This window comes from Lampris incognitus, chromosome 9 (genome assembly GCF_029633865.1).
Source record: "Lampris incognitus isolate fLamInc1 chromosome 9, fLamInc1.hap2, whole genome shotgun sequence".
Lineage (NCBI taxonomy): Eukaryota > Metazoa > Chordata > Actinopteri > Lampriformes > Lampridae > Lampris > Lampris incognitus.
The window spans coordinates 13772035-13795636 of record NC_079219.1 but is presented as its reverse complement, the minus strand read 5'-3'; the positions used below and the strand labels follow the sequence as shown (position 1 = coordinate 13795636).

The window sequence follows — 23602 nt, the reverse complement described above, 5'->3', positions numbered from 1 at the left end:
TATTATAAACACTGTATTATGAATACTGTATTATGAACACTGTATTATAAACACTGTATTATGAATATGTATTATGAATACTGTATTATGAACACTTTATTATGAACATGTATTATGAATACTGTATTATGAACATGTATTATAAACACTGTATTATGAACATGTATTATAAACACTGTATTATGAACATGTATTATGAATACTGTATTATGACCATGTATAAGAAACACTGTATTATGAACATGTATTATGAATACTGTATTATGAACATGTATTATGAACATGTATTATAAACGCTGTATTCCAGCAGCATTCCCACGGAACATATTTTCAGAGCACAAACACAAATACCAACAGCGACACGTGCACGCTGTTGCTTCAACAGGTGAGTGCGAGCACAAAGCCCTCCCCCATTACCGTGCATTACGGGATGAGAGGCAAAGCAATTGATGAGAGTGGCCTCCATGGCAACTCCCTTAAGGGGTTTAAAGGGTTTAATCTGAGGCACAAAGCGGCAGGTAGAGGAGGGCTGACACAACGGAGGTAACACACTGTTGCACTAAACTGGCCAATATGACCTCATCTTGCTCACATTCTTGCCCTAGGGTGAGTCTCGTGGGGCGGGGGGCGGCGGCAGGGGGGTGGTAAAAACCACCACACCCAGTCCTAATCCCATCACATAGGCTGATATAGACAGGGTAAAATCCAAGAGGTCCCGTGGATCAATTCGGGTTAAAAGAGGTTAATGGCATTTGCCCTGCGAGTGGTAAAAGGGCAGGCGTGTGTGTGTGTGTGTGTGTGTGTGTGTGTGTGTGTGTGTGTGTGTGTGTGTGTGTGTGTGAGCCTGACGGTCAGTGTGTGTGCATACGGTGTCAGTATGAAATGTGATCTGTTAATGGGTATTGTAGATGGCAACAGCCCCCGTGGAAAGAACTGGCTGTTTACGTGCTGTGGGAGTATTATGTCAGCTTGGTAGTCACAGACAAACACAACATAAAACAGGAAACAGCGGGGGAAAAATCTAATCGTGTCTTGTAAAAAGGATGGTCGGTCCAGCTTATTGACTCAAAATCTAAATCAGTTTCCATCCTGTGTCTGTTGTTGGCTAATATGGGCGATATACTGATGTATCGCTATTGTGTTAGGGGATTAGATGTCATGTGGGGTGTCAGTTGTCGTGATACAGCTTAAAAGTTGCCGTCTTTTCCTGGTCCTGAAAGGCTGCATTACAGTAAAGTTGTTTTTCTGGATCCCACCCCCCTTTCTCCCTAATTGTATCCAGCCAATTACCCCACTCTTCCGAGCTGTCCCGGTCGCTGCTCTACCTGCTCTGCCGACCCGGCGAGGGCTGCAGACTACCACATGCCTCCTCCCATACACGTGGAGTCGCCAGCCGCTTCTTTTCACCTGACAGTGAGGAGTTTCACCAGGGGGCGTAGCACGTGGGAGGATCACGCTATCCCCCCCCCAGCCCCACCCCCCCGGACAGGTGCCCCACCTGTCCAGAGGAGGCGCTAGTGCAGCGACCAGGACACGTACCCACATCCGGCTTCCCACCCGCAGACACGGCCAATTGGGTCTGTAGGGATGCCCGACCAAGCCAGAGGTAACACAGGGATTCTAACCGGCGAGCCCCATGTTGATAGGCAACGGAACAGACCGCCACGCCACCTGGGCGCCCCGCATTACAGTACAGCGATACCATTTTCTGAACTGTTTAGACTATTCCAGCCATGTGCAATGAGAAACGGATGCTTCTACCTGCCTAGGCAACACATCTGCATTGCTAACGGCCATGTTGTCTACATTTTGTCGTGTGTGAATATCTTACGACCAGCCCCGAAAACGCCGTCACATTACTGACACGGCTTTGAGGCGTTCGTGTGATATTTGATTTTGTCCATATTAGCCAGCCATAGTGAGTGTGTGTGTGTGCGCGTGTGTGTGTGCACTTAAGTCTCCGATTGTGTGCGTTTGTGTTACGGTCTACCTGCCTGTGTGGCGTGCTTCCTAAAAGGAGGCGTGTCCTTCACCAGCCTAAGAGAGTTACAGAGAGCACTTTCCAGAACAGCGCCTGCTTATTATCTGAAGATCATTCCCTCCACAGATTACAGACTAGCAGGAGGTCCCAGGTGTGTCAACTGACTCGCCCTCCCAACATCATACAAATCACAATCTTCCCACACACACACAGACACAGACACAGACACAGACACACACACACACACACACACACCCACCCCGGGTGAAGGTGTGCCATACTCCCTCCGCAGCAGTGTCGCCATCCAGACTTGGCTCGTATAATCAAGTAAATCTGTAGCGGAGCGCAGCTAATAAAGTTACCCTCTCCCATCACCCCGGGCAGGGAAATTACTTCTCCGTCGGGGGCCTTTTAACCTCAGCGTGTGCATGTGTGTTTCCCCCTGTAGCCGGAGGAAATGCACACCTTCACTCTAGATTAATGAGCGCCTGGGGAGGCGGACAGGCACACATACACCGAAACAAGTCTGCTTTGAGCTCGTGCCGCTCCTCCTGCCTCCTGCCTGGGATGCTCAGCCCTTCGCGGAGACACTCAGGTGTGCCGTAGCTCCCAGAGCAGCCCTGGACAAGGACAAAGGCAGACCGGAGATACGGAGAGCCTCAGCTGTAGAGGGGACGGTAGGATGATGGATACTTGGAGAAAATGAGAACAGAAGAGGGGGGGGGTGTAAAAAAAATGGCGGGGGGGGGGTGACAGAGCCAGCAGATGATCCTTTTGTGTAGCTCAGCACTGCCGCCATGGGATCCCAGGAGTGAACCCTCTCTCCATCTCCCCAGCACCCCACCGGAGAAAGCTTTTAATGTGAAATTCAACTCAATTTGAGCGCCAACATTTTTGAGTAGTTTGAGTTCCGGGTTCTTGTGAGACATGTCATTACCAATTAAACGGTTTTTGTCTGAATCAAAATAATGCATAATATGATGTGTCATGTACCCAATAAGGAAACTGCCTGATCGCTTTTTCACCTTCAGACCAAAGGAAAGTGGTCACATTAATATTGCAGATCTCATACTGTTTTACTTAAATGTCCTCTTCAAATATGTCTCCTCTCCAATTCCTCCCCCACTACCACCACTGACATCTACCGCAACATTAGCCCCATTTGGGATTAGCACAAACAACTGCGTGGGTGTTAGTCGTGTAGAAATGCACTGACAGCTTCCTAGAAAACCTGGGGTTTTGCTTTTGTTTTGTTTTTGTTTTGTTTTTTTTGCCATTTGCAGCACTTTTGATGAGTTTGGGGAAGGTTTCCCCAACCAAAACCTGACAATTCTTGGAACCTTTTCTGTTACCCAAGTGAAACACATTATTTGAAAATATTTGTAATAAAGTATAAACCTCACCTGTGTTTGGCTTGTCCAGGTCTACTGGCAGCCATACCAACATGTACCCTGGCTCTGCCGAACGACAGAAGCTAAGCAGGTGTGGACTTGGATAGTACTTGGATGGAAGACCTCCCGGGAAAACTAAGTTGCTGCTGGAAGTGGTGTTGGTGGGCCAGTAGGGGGCAGTCTTCCCTCTGGTCCTAATGAAAAACAACAACAACAAATCCCAATGCCCCAGTGCGGTGATGGGGACACTGCACTGTAGGAGATGCCGTCCTTCGGATGAGATGTTAAACCAAGGTCCTGACTCACTGTGGCCATTAAAGATCCCATGGTACTTATCGCAAAGAGTGTCCTGGCAAAATTTCCAATCTGTATCTCGCCATCTGGCCACCTAATCATCCCCCATGTAATTTGCTCAATGCTTCCTCCCTCTCCACCTCAAGCTAATGTGTGGCGAGCATTCTGGTGCAAAATGGCTGCCGTGCATCACCCAGGTGGGTGCCACACATTGGTGATGGTTGAAGTGAGTTTCTCCACTTCACTGTGAAGCGCTTTGGGTGTCTAGATAAAGCGCTCTATAAATGTAATGCATTATTATTATCATCATTATTATAATTACTGTAAAATGCACCTGTCAATATGGCGCATTACCGTTCTTCTGCTGCGGCTCTTTACTGTGCACTGAAAACACATTACTTCTCCTTGTTATCACCATTAAGATTGAGATATACTTTATTAATCCCCAATGGGGCAATTCATCCTCTGCATGTAACCCATCCTAGTTGTGTAGCTAGGAGCAGTGAGCAGCCGCAGTGCAGCGCCCAGGGACCAACTCCAGTCTCCCTTCCGTTGTCTTGGTCAGGGGCACAGACAGGAGTGTTAACCCTAACATGCATGTCTTTTTGATGGTGGGAGGAAACCGGAGCACCCGGAGGAAACCCACGCAGACACGGGGAGAACATGTAAACTCCACACAGAAAGGACCTGGGACGGCCTGAGGTTTGAACCCAGGACCTTCACAGTGCTAACCACTGGGCCACCGTGCTGCCCATACTGGATGATATAAAAAGATTTCCTTTAAAGAAAAGAAACGTGTCGTTCACGGCGTTCTTCCTACAGATTTCAGAAAACAAGGCGTATAAGAAGAACAGGTGCGTCCATATTGACAGATGCATTTGAAAATAGAGTTGGACAAGCCACACAAAGGTGAGATTTTATACTTTATTGCAAATATTTTCAAACAATATGTTGTGCCTGGGTAACAGAGGGGGGTTCAAGGATTTTCAGAAAGGTTATCAGATTGGCAAATTTCAGTCGGGAAACTACGTCCAACCCAAGTCAAAAGTGCTGCAAACAGCCCAAAACAAATTTTCCAGGAAAATGTCAATGCATTTCCACTGGACTAGCACCTACACAGGGGTTTGCTGCTCGCCCCACACCACAACACGTGTACAACGGTTGAAGGCACAGATATTTATCACAAATAAATTCCTGCGGAAGAAGAGACAGACAGACCAATCTTAAATCCTTCAGCAGGATCTCATGGCGCCGGAGGGACTCACTGGACTGGGATAAATCCTCAGCTCTGTGGTCTCACCACTAAAAAGGCCCATTACCCTAGTAGAGGACAGGCCTAACCAAGCCAAAAGATGGCCAGCGGAGCGAGGAGTCCTCATCTGAGAGGTAAAACCCAGCTAATTCATCTGCTGTAATGACAGTCAGAGCCGCCACGCCGCCTCACTCGGGCCACCGCCACCACAAAAACGCAGCTTAACAATCTCTCCTATTTCTTTTTTTTCTTTTTTCTCTCTCCTTTCCATAGACATAGATGCTCACAAGTTTCAGACTGTGGCTCGCTAACTTGGCTCAGAAAGAGGAAGAAATTAAGCAATCAAAATCTCAGGGCAGAGCTTTCTCCTCCTTTGCTTTTTCAGCCGAGCCTGCAGTGAATAAAGCCAAGTAAGGCAGACAAACACATTCCTGTCTGCCTTGGATTTCTGGCTGCAGTACCTCAGAGGTGACTGAGTGTGCCTTCCACACTGAGCAGTCCCTCTGATGGGATTAGCTTTAAAAGACTGACTGAGGAAAACAACCCCCTCCACTCCCTTTCAATAAGGTCAAAACAGTATAATGCTTTGTTCTGTCGGCGACTAGTAAATCCGACAATCTGTAGTAATGTTTTTTCCGGTCTGTGGGATGCTTATATGAGGAATACATGTAATTGCTCATGGAAAAGAAGCATAACGAGAAGAATTAGCCGGGCCATCCAATGCGACCTTTCTATGTTTGGATAAACCCTTTTCCTCAGGTCTGTATTATTCACACTGGCCTGGTTCCATGTCCTTTTTAAAAGGGCAAGGAATGGCTTCAGTTATGGAGGTGGTCCAAAGGCTACGAGGATCAGGTTACCCCTGCACGCAGAACACAATAAAGGTCTGGGCCTAACTAGAAAAATAGTTGTACGGCAACTCGTTGGCTCACATGTTAAACACAGGCTATCCATTTCGGCAACAGTGCACTGTTAAAGAAGAGAGCGGCCTACACCGTCAGGCACCCCGAGGGTATCAGGCTTTTAGTTCTGCCTTGGAGCTCCTTCACTCAGTTAATGAGAACATTAATTACATTCCACCGAAATATCTCCAAAAGAGCAGTTGCATGAGTGTGTGTTTTGTGTCTGCATGTCTTTGTCTGTGTGTTTGTGTGTGTGTGTGTGTGTGTGTGTGTGTGTGTGTGTGTGTGTGTGTGTGTGTGTGTGTGTGTGTGTGTGTGTGTGTGTGTGTGTGTGCATGTGTATGTATTCACAAGAGAGATGAACAATCATGCACGTTTTGTTTCAAAGACACTGGTGCAAACACTTTTGAACACCACCAAACCACCTCAGGGAGATGTACAGTTAAAGGTAGAGCAAGTAGGATTTTCCTAAAAAAAATCAATGTATAGACCAGTACAAAAATAATCCCTCTCAGTCATCACTTATGAGCCACTAGACGTGTGTGGCGGTGTCTGTATCCGCACAGACCCTGTCGTCTGCCTGTATTTTCTTATTTTGCCGTGTTTCCGGGCGTTAACCTTTGGGCAGCGGGACTCTATAAAAACGTAGAGACCAGGTGATCAAGATCGCAAGCACGCGTCCAAGCGGAAGCTATGCCTGTGGCGGCCACAGCGCCGGAAATACCCAAACATAGCGAGGCGAAACACCAAGCGGGCAAAGCTCGTTCCAAAACGAGAGCGGATCTGGGGTCGGCTTTCACCCGCTGGCGAGCACTGAAGGATAGGATGGGGATGAAGAGCGACACGGAGTTGGCCTGTACACTGGGATGTGTTGTGGCAACTGTGGTCAGGGGGCGTGTCCTTCTGGTGTCATTGAGCCGGGGGGAGGCGGGGCCAACTGTGAACGTTGTGCTTGCAAACCGAAACCAACAAATTCTACTCATTCTACCTTCAAGTATTACCATGACCTAATTAGAGACTAATTATTAAAATTTGAATGCGTGAGAGAACAAGATATATAGCAAGACGGTAGACGGCATAGCACAATGTACATGAACAAAGCTATCCGCCGTACAACCTATTAAGAGATAGTGGCAGATCTCAGGGCCCCATTGTCAGTTGTCTTACTGTCTAATGATACCAGTGCTAAGCAGAGTAATACCCATATTAACCACCGTTCTTCGGCTAATGCCTTTTCTCCTGTCCCCTGTGATCAGCCTACTTCCAGACGTAATCCCAGCCTAAGCTGATTCTTAATTACCCTGGCTGACCCAAAGTAAAGCAAACGGACCTGTGCTGAGGTCTTTGACACACAGTGTAGTCAGACTACTCAGTCTTTAAAGACAGACCGGCTCCTACATCTGAGTCTGTTCTCATTGGCCTAACTTCACTCGTTTGCTCCAAGCGATGTAACGTATATCTATCATCAGGGGATCATATTGTTACTATGGTATGCTAATTTTCCACATTAGCATTTCACACTGAAGAAAAATATAAAGTGAACAATGGCGATAATCCACATGTTTGTGATGTATAGATGTTTGAAATGGCCAAAGGAGATTAGCAAATATTAACATATTATCAGGTGGGCGTAATCAACAATCTGCCACCCTCTGCATATACCAACACACATACATCAATCCATGAGCATACAAAAAACACACATACACAAGTACATGTGTGATAAAAATGATACACACACATAAACAAAGAGACCCACACACAGTAAGGCCCACATAATCCACTGTTTACGCCTCTGAATTCAGCTCTTTGTCAACGATGCCCAGTGGACTCTGGTCGATTTCTGGCTTTGTGCTAATGTGAGACACACAAACATGGGCTGCCTCTGTCCTACTGGAGAAGGGGAGATGAAAGAGAGCTGGCAAAGCTCAGCACACCCAGTTGAACAGTGAGACTTGGGTATGACGGCGCCCACCTCAATCCACCCATAAACCCCATCCCTCCTTGAGCAATCACCTCTCCCTCCTCCCTTCCCTTTAGCCATTTGGCTGAGCCAGGCAGAGAGAGGAGGAACAAACAGTCTTTGAGACTGTTTGACGAGACGTCTCATTGGAATGCCAGGCAGCTGAGCGATATCTGGTCCTGCAGGGCCACGGTGCTACGAAGGAGAATTGCATCCTAGAAGGCATTGTCTGTCCATTTGTCGGTGTACCAGCTTGTCAAGGCCGCTTATATCCATCCATACCTCGGCTTTTGGTATGAAGATGAGCAGTGCTTTGGACATGAACATGTGGGCGTGCATTAACTACATGCATGAATTACACAGCCATTTAAGAGCATTATGGGGCTTTGCACTGTAGCCGTTACTGAGCTACACAAAAATGGTATGGTATTGCTGATCTGAGAATGAAGGGCATAGATTTTCTCGGTCAGGAGACATCCCTTTTGGTTAATGTCACTGAATATTTGACTCAAAGTGTGTAAATATGCTGGGAAATGAGGTAAAATTCATCCTTCAGGCCGCAGTCTTTAATGTCACCTTAGACAACAAACAGACAGGCAGACAGACAGACAGATAGACAGACTAGTAGGGTGCACGTTCGGGTGTAATCCCTCCTATGACCACAGTGTGGGTTGCAATAGCAGAGTGGCGCTGTTCCGGTCGTCACAGGATGAACGTCGCTGTCTGTCTGTCTGTGTGTGTGTGTGTGTGTGTGTGTATATATGTATATATACATATATGTGTGTGTGTGTGTGAGTGTGTGTGTCTGTCTGTCTGTCTGTGTGTATATATATGTGTGTGTGTGTGTGTGTGTGTGTGTGTGTGTGTGTGTGTGTGTGTGTGTGTCCCGTGATTTTCTCGACAACGGTGCATCCAAACAACTTCACACTCGACACTCAACTTCCATGGGTCCTAAACAATACACCCACCAAGTGGGAAGTCGATCGGTTGAACGGTTATCGAGACAGACATTCCTTCCATTTCAGACAGACAGACAGACAGACAGACAGACAGATAGACAGATAGCTAGACAGATAGACAGATAGATAGATCCCTGATCTGTGCATGTCCTGTACCTTAAGCCAGGCACAGCATAATATGAATCAGCCGAGATAATTTTTTTCTTTTTCTTTCTTTTTTTTTTACTGTTATTTTACTTTATTTATTTTCATTCTTTTATGAAGGATCACTCCACATCATCCCTTGAGCAACAGCTGAAATGCAGGAACGTCAAAGTGAAGAGGAAAGTGATGAGAGGTCACAAAAGAGCGCGGGGAGAGTTTCAAGAGGAAGAAGACAATAAGCTGACTGTGACAGGCTGTGTATGAGAAATCAATAGGCTCTGCCTTTGTTCCATCTCCCACTAACATATTAATCAGAACAAAGCTGCCCAAGCCGTTGCAGTTCCTCAACACTTTTTGCGGCAACACCGTATTTGAAAGGGTATGCATAAGACTGACATGACGCTCTCATAACCATGACATGACACCTGTCATGAACATGAAGGAGTCTTTATGAATGTTTATGACTGTTGTCATTAAGTGTCATTTGGTCAACTATGTCATTTTAATGCAAAGCTGATATTGTTTGAGATGTCTGTTTTCCAGCTACAGATGTGCAAAATATGTCAAATCTAGCGGCTCGGTCCCACTTGGGTTGCTGCAACAAAGACATCTCAAACAATGTCAACTTCGCATCAAAAAGGACATAACTGACCGAATGACAATTAATGACAACTGTCAAAGACATTCATAAAGATTCCTTAATGCTCATGACAGGTGTCATGTCATGGTTATGAGAGTGTCATGTCAGTCTTATGCACACCCCTTCAACTACAGTGTGACCCATTTCGTTTGCTAACATCACTTGACGAGACAATTTCAAGTGACGGACAGAAGCCAGTCGTGTCGCACATCATAATACCTTTCCGACATGCATTCCTACCGTCTCTATTCACATTTCATTCTGACACTGAGGCCAGAGACAAGCTGTCCAGTATGGGCTAAGGATCGCATATATGTATTTCACAATCATTACAATTGGGGCTGGGCAGTATATCGACATTATATCGATATGGTGATACAATACTAGATATCATCTGGGATTTTGGATATCATGATATGACATAAATGTTGTCTTTTCCTGGTTTTAAAGGCTGAATTACAGTAAAAAGATGCAATTTTCTGAACTTATTAGACTGTTCTAGCTGTTCTATCATCTGTCTCCACCTGTTTGGACATCATATCCACATTACTAATGAGTGTGTATGAAAAAAATGTTATTGTGTAAATATGTTGTGTGAGCACCAATTATCATCTCTACAAATATCATCAAAATATCGATATCGAGGTATTCGGTCAAAAATATCATGATATTTGATTTTGTCCATATGGCCCAGCCCTAATACAATGAATGGGACTGAGACAAAAGTGCACGCAAAATTGGTGTTAAGGTTTAAAAGAGGAACTTCTGATCAAGTGCTTCTTCCATCCCACGCGTAGTCGTGGTCAGTCAGCAGGTTAGGGCGTGGCGTTGCGTGACAGTGATATACTAGCAGGCCATCCCAGCTGCCATTATCTGCCCATTACCTGCAAACCTCCTCTGCTCCATAGGAAACTAGTATGCCACAAGGCAGGGAGAGACCAAATGTATTCACTTCAGAAACTTCCAGACCTGCAAGGAAGATGTATGCAGGTTAAAAGCCATAAACTAATAAAAAACGTATAACTAATAAAACTGGTTTAGTTTACACTTCTTATAGTTGTTTGAGTATTTTACGGGACTCATAAAGAACTGCAGAACGCCACCACATTATTCCTGCTCTGTTACACCTTCCTGGTCCTCAGCAGACCCAGTCCTATAATAAAGCCAACATATGTGGTGATGAGTATAAGATACATTACAGAGATGAAGATTACTGATGATACGGTTCATGTCAGGGTCTGAGAGGCTATTCCTTTGCCAAAGGAGACTGGTCCGACCAGATATACCACCTTCCCTAAAAGAGAGCAGTCATCATCACACAAAGACAACTAAAACCCACATTCATTACACAGGCGGGAGGAAGGGAAGGCTTAAATGGACTGTTTTGATTTTCTGAAGAGCACATGAGTTTCAAATTTCACTGGAGGTATCTCGTACAAAGACCAGGCAACCCAAACAAAAAAACTGGGAAAAATTCGACACTGCTTGCCAACCTCTCGACCCCCACCCCCAATTCACAAAGCACATCAGGATAGCGTGCTTAGGAATCTATCTATACATTTGTTGGTATTGACAAAATCGTATGGTAAAGAGCTGAACAATGGCCAGTGGGCTAAATATAAACAGCACACGAGAGTCTCTTTCCTCTGGGTAAGCATAAGCTGCAGCCCTTGCAGCATCAGTCTTGCAGACCCACTTACTGCAGACTAAAGCTAGCTACCTCTGGGGGAGAACGAGTGCCTTTATCGGCTGCAAATCACGTCCACCTTCCTATGCAGTGAGATAATATGGCCTATCTGTGTGGGTGTGCGTCTGTGTGTGTTCAAGCTAAACAATTTCCTTTGCCTCATGTGCGATCTGTAAACACAGGCTCGCAACACTTCGAGATATACATTTCTACGTCGGTTGCGATACATGCCCTTTAAGTGACATAATACGACATAACTGTTGTACGCCTGTCATTTTGGATGGTCAATCAACTGCGTGTTTCATGGCGGTATGCAGTACACCGTGGTTTTCTTCTGTGGTATATAGAGCCCTCTTATGGAAAGGACTCCGCCGGGCTCAGTCTTTGAGGTTTGAGAGGATTTCTACTTTTCACAGCTCCATCTGTACTTTGCTCTATACAATACTGGCAATGTTCCATATCCGCAAAAGCCAGCGGCTAGACCTTATTAAAGCCGTGCCAGTCCTGCCCGGATGGCTAATTCAAACCCCCGACATCAAAGTGGTGGGTCACACGCTGGATGCCGCTTTGATGAAATCTAAGTAAAATGGCCTTGCTGGAGCTTGAAAGATCAATACCACATTAATATCACCTGGGTGGGGTCGCTGAGAGCCCCGGCTCTCCGGCTGTTGCAGCGGAGTAGTGCGGGAGGGCCAGGCTAAGGCAGGCCACGGGCTATAAATCTCTCGAAGGCTCGGGATGACTTCCAGCGGACTAGAAGGAGTCACGGAGTCACAGTGGCCCTGGAGAACCATAATGCCAGCATCTCCAGTAACTGCTAACATCAGTGTCAGCGCTGAATCACTCGGAGCCATAGGACCCTCCTGCATGGCCAGCTCATGCCTGATTTCCTCTGCTTCCCCTACGCTGCATGCAAAGACACTCATAGAGGAAGATGCTGATGATTACACTCGTACACACACAAAAAAACACACACACACATGTAAACACACACATATCAGTATGTTAAAATATTCACAGCACATGATACAGTGCAAGTTCAAGTTTTCTGTGTATCCCTTTCAAAAGCAGAACGTGCATTAAAAAAACAAATTTGGCAAACCTCTGCAAGAAAAAAACACTATTATAGTTGAGTAGAAAGAGGAAAAAAATCTCTGTTAAAATAAATCACATTGCAGGAGTGTTCAGTTACAGACTATGAAAGCAAGCGTTAAAAGAATTAACTCGAATACATTAGTAATCTTGGACATCACTATGTTGACAGGGTCTAATCACCTTAACGCTCATTAAACCCACTGAAGCAATACTGGCCAAATATTCATTCATAGCTTATGTCTTGCTTTACTAATTCTCGAGTGTCTTTCTAGCTACCGCTCTACAGTCATCAACTCGTTTCCAAAAGGAGCAAATTAGATTTTTGGTCCCCCATTTGCTGGTCGTAAAAAGTAGTCTTGAGTCCTGACCCCTTAATAATTCTGTTACAATGAAAGAGACCTTGCCAGGATAATAAGTGTCACATATAATTATCACCCCTGTCAGCCTTGTTCTGCCTTGGAGTGGTTCCTTTCACAGCCTTTTGTTAGCCCACAAATATCAGCCGGTGGGCTTTCGCTGTGAGGGGGCAAAGGCACAAAGAGACGGTAGGCTGAATGGTAGAAGACACCCAAGGCAGAAATGATCCTGCTCAGAGGCGCTGCCCTACACTCAGCCGGCCACCAGAGGCAGCAACCTGCTCTTCCCTCTGCCTCACAAACATGGCTCCCACCCTGTCCGTGACCTTTCTGAAGAGCAAACAGTCCTCGAAGAGGCCTCAAGTGGAGCACATAGGACCACTAAAAGCACACAGAATGTGTTTGGGGATTCTGTTAAGAAGTGTGAAAGGGACAAAAGAGTAACCCCCACGATGCTTGAAACTATCATTACAACAGCCCAAAAGCTTCCTGGAATTGAAAAGGCATGACAATGACATGTATTTAAGCAGCAGCGCAGCGTAGAGGATGGCACGAGGAGGAACTGAGGTATGATGCATCACAGAAAAATGAGACTGGCTCAAAACATTGGAGCCCCTTGGCTAGAGACGTGCTCGGTGATGGGGAATACAAATCATAGCCCTTGGCATCCAGCAAAATTCCTTAAACACACAGATGGATATGTTTCATTTTCCAGGCCTGTGAGATGTGTCAGCCAATCGGGTGCTGGCTCTCCTCCACACAGCCCAGCATTACTGTAGATCAGACTGAGGAGTGGAAGGAGACAGGCTGTGGAGCGGAGCACCGCTCTCCTAAACACCCTTTTAATCACGCACAACCATGGACGGCAGTTATGGACAGCACCCATAAGCAAACAACGTCCTGCTGCGATCTCAGCGGAGAGCAAAACATCCTGACAATTTAACAGACCAAATCCCTCTCCCGTTCTCTCCTCTCACTCTTTCTCTTTTTTTTTTCTTTCCTTTTCTCTCCCATCCTCTCTCTCTGCCCCCCCCCCCCCTGTAATTTCCATAATACTGCCCAGGATGCCACAAACACGGAAATCAACCAGCCTTTCAGTAGGAAAATGTCCAATTTCGATCGAATCCCCCCTGCTCCTCACCCACTATAGCCACGGATGGGGGGCCCGACTCCTGCGGGGAGCATCTCCTCTGTGTGGCCGAGCAAGCAGTCAACGGTCTCTGGACCTGCAACAATGTGACGGTTCGGTTTTTTTACTCACAATAATTCAGAAATGCAGCTCAGGCGTACAGGTAATGCCCTTTCTGATGACTATCTATTTGCCTATTTAGGGGGGGCACGTTACGGCCAGCACGCTGGGGAGCAAAAGTGCATATATCATAAATAGAGAGCCGTGACATCAATACTGCATCGTACGATCAACCACACAGCAAAACGCTTTCAGCGGCAGCCGAGAACGCATTCAAATGGCATAAAGGGGCTGCTTTTAAAAAAAAAAAAAGCTGCTCGAGATAATTGATTACCATTTGTTTCACGTGGCTCACGCGTTTTAAAAAATTCAACACCAAGGACTGCGGAGCACCGACCCTCCACCACACCTACCTATTTGTGTATGCTTGGGGAACAGGCGTTTGTCATTGTGTTGACGTCTGAGTCTGCGTGTCTGGCCCTATAAAATTCCGTCTCCCCGACGTGGCTGCTGAATATGATGTAAATGCTCTTCCCTGAAGTATGACACATTCCTCGCCATCTTGTCACTAAACAGTCTGGGCCCCCACGTTTCTTTTTCATCTCGAACCAAAGTGTTATCTTACTTAAGGCTGAAATGAGGGAAAGGATACGGTGTCTTAGCCTTGGATGAAACTGTAAAATGAAATATGTGACACGGGATAATTGGCCCAGATTATACTGCTCAGTCGATGGCATGCCAGGCTTATGGGGGCGGGGGTGGGGGGGGTGCAGATGGTGAGTGACTATCTGTGCCATTTCCATCAGACGGAACAGAGAAGTAAAAAAATGCGAGACTGGGCTATATGTATATAGAAATGCGGTCTAAACAACAGTTTTTCATGCCCATTTTCTCTGTGCTGTGGGAACAAATAGAGTAATTTTTCCCCCCCTCCCATCAATAATACTACAAGGGCAGCCAATGAGGGGGCCAGATGGAAATTCCTACTTCCAGCGAAATGGCAGACTGTGCGGACCGGGGCATTAGTGCTGGATACGGCCAAACATGAAGCGGGTGGGGAAGAAAGCGGAGTGAAATGGCATCAACTGCCGAGGTTAAGGCACGGTCCTGACACAATGAAGGGGGAGAACGTGTTAAATCAAAACAGACATGAACACGACCCGAGACCACCTCAACACTGTTAATTTCCTGTCTCTGTGAATGAGTTGGGCGAGTGAAAACACATTGGGAGAGCGTGAGCGGAGCCAGGCCAAAGGATCAGTCAGTCACTCAGAATAAAATCCACAAAACCGGCACCGCCGCTATTATTGGCTAATGAAAAGGTAATGGGACCGGCTGTGAGGCTTGCAACACTCCAGTTAGCAAACTAAATAGTCAACAATGTGTCTGTTTTTGTCAGCGCCATCGTACGGACCCTGAGTAAGGCGTCATTGTTCCATTGAGCTCTTTTAATTACCTGTGTGTGATTTAATCCTCCTTATGTCTCAGCCCATTCTTCTTAATGATCTGCTCCACTCACCTCCTGACAATACACATTCTGCTTGCATGAATTTGTCGTGTTTTGGTTTGTTGTGTTTTGGTTTTTTTTTGCAGCGCGTCACATACTATAGTTTTGCATCTCTGAGCCTTGATGAAGCATCCCTCGTTGCACGAAACAAAGCAGAACCGTTACAGAGAAATCCAAGTGCGAGACCCAAATCCTGCTTTTTACATCGTTTTTAATTTGATAACGTGAGCCGGGAAATGAGAAGTGAGAAGTCTCGGTCAAATGTCAGCATTACTTCTTCGAATTGTTATGTCAGGCCGTAGCAGCCCTCGGGGTACTGGCAGCCATTACTACTGACTTATTACACTGTTCGTACAAGCTAAAGGAAAAAAGACAGTGATAAATATGATCCGAATGTGTGCATACATGTGTGCACGTATGCATTTGTGTGTGCATGCGTGTGACAGGAAGAGACTCGAAGACAGAGACTGCGAGAGAGACTCGCAGACAAAAGAGCCGAAAACAGGAAGACAAGAGATTTGCACTGATTCAAGGATAAACGTATACGGAGCCGGACTCCAAGACAACACATTAAATTCATAAAATCCATCCTTCGACGAATCCCACCGTATTCCTCCTTCGACAAATCGAAGCGGTGACGATATTCATCACATTATTTTGAAATTCCCCTTGCTATCAATGCGATCTACTCATTCAGAGGAAGACTCTTCACTGAACGAGGATGAAGCATCCAGTCAGAAAGCTTGCCATTGCCTCTGAATAACCTGAACATGAACTTTCCTGTCCAACAGAACAAATAAATAAATAAATAAAACCCAAGAATTGAGGACTGAATATGAGAGGTATGAATCATAGTCATAGAAAATTGATATAACGATGTAATGCTGCATAACCTATTGAACTAGTCATTTTACTCTTCTCCTTCTCTGTCTCTCTCTCTGTCTCTCTCTCTCTCTCTCTCTCTCTCTTTACCCTGCAAAATTACTGACTCAAATGTAGAAGGAACACCAAAGGGCACAATTGTGGGTGCACGGTGTTGAAAAATGACAGTATTTCTATCCTTCCGTCGAACAAGGGCATGCCCATCATAGTGCAGCTCTTCATGTTGGCCCTTTAAATGTGCAAAAAAGGACAATGAACTCTGAAACAAATCCAACATGCATTATTTCTTATTTCCCATCGTCGTGTCTGGATTTCGAGAGCATAAACTGGCCTGGCACTAGAAAAAAAAAGTAAACCATGGCATCCTTAATGATTAGATCAACAGCATTTTCTAGCATTGCTCCATTGTGTGTGTTTGTGTGTGTGTGTGGGGGGGGTGGAGAATTATCTTGTGGACACAGTGGTGGTACCCTGGTCACCGTTATGAGGGGAAGAGGCATGTTTCTGGATTACAGCTGGTAGTAGGATGTTACAACAGAATAAAACCCATTTGGATGTAAACTTTTCCCAGTAATATTCCACGAGTCCAAACATTCATTTTGTAATCCAATAGCAGAAAGAGAGAGAGAGAGAGAGAGAGAGAGAGAGAGAGAGAGAGAGAGAGAGAGAGAGAGAGGGGGGGGGGGGCACTGGGTTTGGTTTCTGGATGACATCCCTTTTTTTTTATTATAACCACAGTTTTCCTGATTCCTTATCTTGGCTGGGGATTAACCATTATGGTGACCACGTTGCGTGAGGCCACGCCAGCTGCAAACGATGCCTTGCAACTGTTAAACGTGTTTGAAACTACCTATCCCTTTAAATGTGGTCGAGCAATGGCCAAAAAAAGAGAGATATGTGCAGCCGACTCGTCCGTTGTTTGGCAAAAGGGGGAAACGGCAGCTTCCCAGGAACAGCCAGACGCAACTCGCCCCGAAATGAACACGGCGACATTATTTGGCACCTTCGCCAGGTAGTTCGTCATACTTGGGTTCAAGGCGATAAAGGGCAACTATCAGTAGTTTTCTACAGGAGGGACCGACGTTGTCTTATGCAACTCAGGTGATTTACAGCAGCAGCAGCAGCCAGCCAGCAGCCAGCCACATGCTGCAGAAAACACACACGCCAGGGGGGAAGCGGCTCAAACTAAAGTGACTCAAAAGTTGCCCTTTCAAAGAGCCCGCAGCCGAGCCGGGCATCTCTCCCGGGGTTCAAATCAAACCGCAAAACTTCCAAAAGCAGCGTTTTCGAGATGTGTGAGGAGGGTCCCTTACCTGTTGGCCCCTCGATGCCATCGGCGTAGATCTGAACGGTACATCTCAACAAAAGCAGCAAAAAAGCGCAGGTGTTCATCGTGCTGGCTTGTTTGGGTGTTGTTGTTGTTGTTGTTGTTGTTTTTTAGTCCACTTTTAGAGCAGAAGAAAACGTTTACATTGACTCCTCGGTGTCCGGTAGGAGCGCAAGTTGTAGTGCGGCGGCTCATCTATTCCCCCCAATTCTTACTGAGTGTGGAGACGGAGCACGGCTCGCCCTGCTAAACTGACGTCAGGGTAAACACTTCTGAGAGAAATTTCTCTCTCGCTCTTTCCCTCTTGCCTTCCCGGGGCTTGGACAAGTCAGGCGATATGGAGTGGGTGCCCCCAAGTGGCGTTTACCGGTAACGACAACGTGTTATTTTCGACTTTGGACAAGAGCTTGCCAAATTTGGCGGTGGGCGTGGCCGAGCGGCTGCCTTGATGATCGGACGCAGGCAAACACGAGCTACGGGGGCGCTGACCAAGAATGTGCAGGTTTACCTGCCAACCAATCACAAGCCGAGATGATTTCACCGGAGAGCAGAGGGCAGACTGATGCGTGAGAGCGCTGCCTGGTACCGGGTGAAGCAATTTGGTTAGCAGGAAATCTGCACGGGCACGGCTGCCGTGCGTGTCTGTTGATTATACTCTGTGCGCGCGCGCGCGCGCGCGCGTGTGTGTGTGTGTGTGTGTGTGTGTGTGTGTGTCCTTCTTCAGCTATATTTCTGAGGACCAATTTGAGTTTTCAGCCTTGCCTAAAAACCTCTTAAAACTGAGCACATTTCAGCCAGTCCTCACTTCTTTCGACTGTCTATTTTAGGATTAGGACTTGGGTTTAAAGTTAGAATCAAGATTAGACTATGAAGGTAGTGAATGAGGGTTAATGAATGTAGTCAGTAATGAGGGTTCTCACAAGTCTAGAAAGACAAGTGTGTGTGTGAGGTGGTAGGGGTTTTAATTTATTCCTCTGGTTTTACAATATTTAATTTTGAACCCATTTGGCTGAATTTGTAATTAGAAAAATGCTTAATCTTCACTGTCCAGCAGCTCTCACGGCAATAACTATTCACCGCAACCTAAGGCTCAGCCGCAGGTACCGCGGGATTATCAGGGCCACAACAATGGAAACAGTCTGGGGCAAATGCTCATTATCTAAACAGCCTCTACATGCTATCATATTGTATCCAGGCTAAGCTTTTTAAGCACGATACTAAAGAGCAGACCCCGACTTGGCCATGGAGAGAAGCTGCTTGGATCAGCTAACCTCTGTGTGGTTATGCCATCGTTCAGGGAGAGGGTAGTCAGTGGGTGGCTATTCAGTCATTAACCCATCCGTTTTAACTGTGATTTAATTTCTCACTGTCTGCGAATAGAGCCATATTCTAATTCTCTCTGGGCCATATCTATAATAAGGGTGTAGTTAAAGTTAATTTTTACCCAAAGTAATGTTCGTCGTGCTTATTTAAGACACGCAGAGAAGACTTAAAAGCCTAATGGTGGCCTAATTTAAGACCAGGGCAAAGCATGTTGCTCTGTAACGTTCATTCTTCCCTTCTGTTTCCTTCGATTCGATGCGGCCACACATCCACGTTGATGACGGCTGCCCGTTTGCTTGGGATGAACGAGTGTCCCTATCCAAACGTCTCATTAAATGTATATGATGCATGAACTGAAAGCAAATATTCATTTGAAAAGTCGGCCAGTGAATGAGTACACAGGCTGCTTTAAGCCAATATGCTTCTGAAGCCCACATGGAAGAATAATTTGTCCTTCAGCTTTCATTTGCCGGGTTCACACTGTGCACGATTGCTCTATGAAATACAGGTTAGCACGACCGTCATTCATTTCGCCATGAATACTCGTCAGCCAGCATCCTCAGACATGTCCCTCCATAGTGTCGCAGCCCAGCCGAATAAAACAGCGGACTGCTCCTTTACTGCACAGCAGAGGCGCGCGTGATAATTGCTGACAGCTGTGGGGGAGTGCGTGCGTGCGCGAGAGAGAGAGAGAGAGAGAGAGAGAGAGAGACACACATCGCAGGAAGCTAGTGTTTGAGCCACATCTTAAGTACAAGCCGAGTTTAAATCCATGCTGATTCTCATTTATAGTGGGTCATACCAAGCGCGTAGTGGCGTGAAGAATCCCTGAGCCGCATCAGACTCTCCGGGACCACCGGCAAACACCATCAGTGGGTTTGATGGGGTTTTTTGTACCTCTTGGCTCCCGGTGTGTTTGATTGGAGCTGTTCGTTACCCGGAGAACCACACTGCTGGATCGTCCTGCCGAGTTTGTTGAAACTCTCTTGGCGTGTGATGATGAGGACTGGCCTCCTTAAAACCTCCCAGCTGCCAAGCAAGAAATACTCTGCTTCTTTTTCCTCTTTACCCCCCCCCCCTCTCTCTACTCTTCCCACTTCAACAGCACCCACCTGTCTCATATTTACCCCCTTTACCCCCCAGTCTGGACTCCCCCTCTCTCTTCAATACCCACACCCCTCCCATCAATTTGAGTCTTAACCCCCCCCCCACACACACACACACACATACACCTTTAGTTTGATCTGTAACTTGTTTTTGGACATTTTGACAATTGACCCTTAAGAGACCATGAGATAACTGAGGCTTATTTGAAGATAAGGGGACATTATAAGTCTCTGTTTTGGTGAAACGGTTTCTTCATTTCTACATGAAATGTGAATGGAGTAAACGGTGCACGGAAGCGGTTTTCTTTTTTGTTTGATTTCTTTTGTCCTGAATCTTGGCTGAAACGAGGCTTGAAGAAAACGAATTAAGATCTGCACAAAACCACATCTGACTTGATTAATTCTCTTTTTAACGAGGCTATCCCCCTGGGATCCCTGGGATCATCTTCACTTCCTTCATTTCTTCTGCAGCGTGGGCCACACTGACAACCCAGGCCTAACCCACGCCCCTGAGTTATTGATGACAGACGTGGCTGTGTGTCTGGCGCGCCCAGTTTTTACAGGCCTTACATTACACTACAGTGTGCATCATGGTAGGACACAGGGTTTAGGATTCTGCGTCCAAACTCAACACTTTTCCATCATGTTGATGCCACGGCAGCCTCCGAGCGAGGTGGTCCGAGGCAGTGTTAAAACACAATTGGGCTTTGGCTCCAGAAAGCCCAACTGGATCAAGGTGCCATTATGTAGGCTGCTCATTACTCATGTTGTTGTCCTGCATGAACATTAGAGGCGCTGGATTCAATTAAAGGGGGAAACAGACGCACACCCCTGCAGCGAGACATCTGAGGCCTCCGCCAGGAACTTTAATGCTGTTCGCCCCGGATGACGGATGAGCGATGGATTTGTTCAAGCAAATGACTTAATTTGACCGACGGAGCAACGTGTGTGTCGAGCGAGCACCTGTAATCACACCTGCCCGTTGCGCGGCAACCACGTTGCATCCTTTTCGAGCCATATGGTGGCGATTTGAACCAACTCAACCGCGTGATGTCTTAATGTACCACAAAGGTGACAGGGTGACAGCAGCGCTCTGCACATTCAACACAAAGACCCGTGGTGACAGGGTGTCACAGTCGCTGACAAGTCTTTGTAAGCATCACTGGAAGCAAAGCACCAATGACAGCTTCCCACTCCCAGCCACTCGTAGCCAAACACGTGTGACGGAACAAGAAATGTACCTCGCCAGGGTCCGCGGTGGTGTAGCGGTCTAAGCATCGGCTCGGTGTCGATGCAGTTGCCCACTGGGGACCGGGGTTCGCGCCTCGGTCTCGTCAGATCCGACTATGGCCGGACTCGATGAAGCAGCAGTAATTGGCAGCGCTGTCTTCGAGAGGGGGGCGGAGTCGGCTTGTCACGGAAGTGGCGAGGCGTCTCCTTCGAGACTGCCGGCCGGAGAGATGCAGTTGGGGAAAGAATGCAGTACGAGGGTGGGTGTTTGAACTAAAGTAGGGATCGATTGGCCACTAAATTGGGAGAAATGAAAAAGAAATGTACCTGGCCTCATTTTCAATGTTGAGCACTAATTTCCAATAGGACATCGTGTCTGAAAGAGGCACTGGCATTGACCACAAAAACTCCTTGCTTGGATCGCCGGTTCAAATCCCCCCCCCCCGCCCCCGTGTTACCTTGGTCGGGCGTCCCTACAAACATACTTGGCCGTGTCTGCGGGTGGGAAGCCGGATGAGGGTATGTGTCCTGGTTGCTGCACTAGCGCCTCCTCTGTTCAGGGGGGAGGGGGAACTGGGGGAAATAGCGTGATCCTCCCACGCGCTTCGCCCCCCTGGTGAAACTCCTCACTGTCAGGTGAAAAGAAACGGCTGGCCACTCCACATGTATCGGGGGAAGCATGTGGTAGTCTGCAGCCCTCCCCGGATCGGCAGAGGGGGCGGAGCAGAGACCGGGAGGGCTCGGAAGAGTGGGGTAATTGGCCAAGTACAATTGGGGAGAAAAATGGGGGAAAATCCAAAAAAATAAAAATCATTCGTCACCCAGCTGTCTGGCCATCACCATCACTCAGTCTGCCTCGAGCGTCATGAATGAAACTACGGTGCCACATCTCTATTGCAGGATTGAAATTAGAGAGATCGGCCAGCTGTCATCACAGAGATTAAAAAATCCCACCCAGGTGTTACCTGAGCTCGGTCATAGGAGAGATCAGCGAGTTAACGTGTTTCTAGACGAACAGCCACGAGTCCCTCTGAGATGTAAATCATTATAGAAATAAAAAAAAACCTCATATCCAACCCTGCAGGACCACATGATCGTCATTCTGCAATATGACGTGATCACCGAAGCATCAGTGTCCCACCATGTCCCGTTATTTAGACGTAGCTTTCCCCACTAATTATATATATATAGTTAATTGCATGTGCATATGGAGATTCATGTATTTAAATATAGTCGAGGGGTGTTGGATAGATGAATGGAGTAGGGAACATGTCAAGTCCATGCCCCCCCCCCCCCATCTATCAGCTGAAGCAGGTATTCCTCAAACCAGAATCTTAAAAAAAGAAGAAGAAGAAGAAGAAGAAGAAGAAGATGAAGAAGAAGAAGAAGAAGAAAAGTCCAGGTAGCGTGCCAGTCTATTCTGGTTGCCTACCAACACAGGGATCTTCGGTTCGAATCCCCACCCCCCCCACCCCCCACCCCATGGTACGTCCGGTTTGGTCGGGCGTCCCTACAGACACAATTGGCCGTGTCTGCGGGAGGGAAGCCGGATGTGGGTGTGTGTCCTGGTCGCTGCACTAGCGCCTCCTGTGGTCGGTTGGAGCGCCTGTTCAGGCAGGGAGGGGAAACTGGGGGGGGGGGGTAGCGTGATCCTCCCACGTGCTACGTCCCCCTGGTGAAACTCCCCACTGTCAGGTGAAAAGAAGCGGCTGGCGACTCCACATGTATGGGAGGAGGCATGTGGTAGTCTGCAGCCCTCCCCGGATCGGTAGAGAGGGTGGAGCAGCGACCGGGACGGCTCGGAAGAGTGGGGTGATTGGCCGGATACAATTAGGGGGGGTCCACGAATAAATAAATAAATCTATCCTTAGAGTTAAAAAATCATGGTAAAAATTTCTGACCTTAAAGTTTTCGTTTTACAGTAGCTCGTTAGCTGGCGGACTCCTTTTTCTTTTTTTTAAAGGTGCTATATATTTTAATGCAGTTTTTCCCCCTTTACAAGTTTCGTGTTCGGCATTGAGAAAAAGAGAGAGTGACAAGAAGAAAGCAATGTGCTGGAAGAGCTTCAGAAGAATCTTTTTTTTTCTTTTTCTTTAAAACAAGTGCACATTTCCACAGCCACAACATAACAAACGTATGCAATATGTTCAATGTCAAACACCGCCGGCGCCGCTCTGTGACCCCCAGGCGGTGCACGTGGGTGCATAGGTGAAGTAGGCTACGTTTTGTTGGCGTACATAAACAAACCTGAGTGAAATAGATTTCCCTTGAGCCGGCTAAACTGGTTATGCAAACAAAACACAGAACCGCTGTTCACAATATAAGTATTTCAACCCCGGTGAAAAAATGTTTTATAAGAAATATCGTTATAAAA

General features: G+C 46.8%; 1 protein-coding gene across 1 annotated transcript in view; it reads right to left on the bottom strand.

Moving 5' to 3' along the window:
- The window catches only part of ptprub (protein tyrosine phosphatase receptor type Ub), a 224877-nt gene extending 207116 nt beyond the window's left edge, over nt 1-17761 (bottom strand). Inside the window, exon 1 of the mRNA XM_056286802.1 lies at nt 17556-17761. Within this exon, the coding sequence (XP_056142777.1) occupies nt 17556-17634 (79 nt within the window). The 5' untranslated portion in view covers nt 17635-17761. The remainder of the gene's footprint in view (nt 1-17555) is intronic.
- Between the last annotated feature and the right edge of the window lie 5841 nt (nt 17762-23602).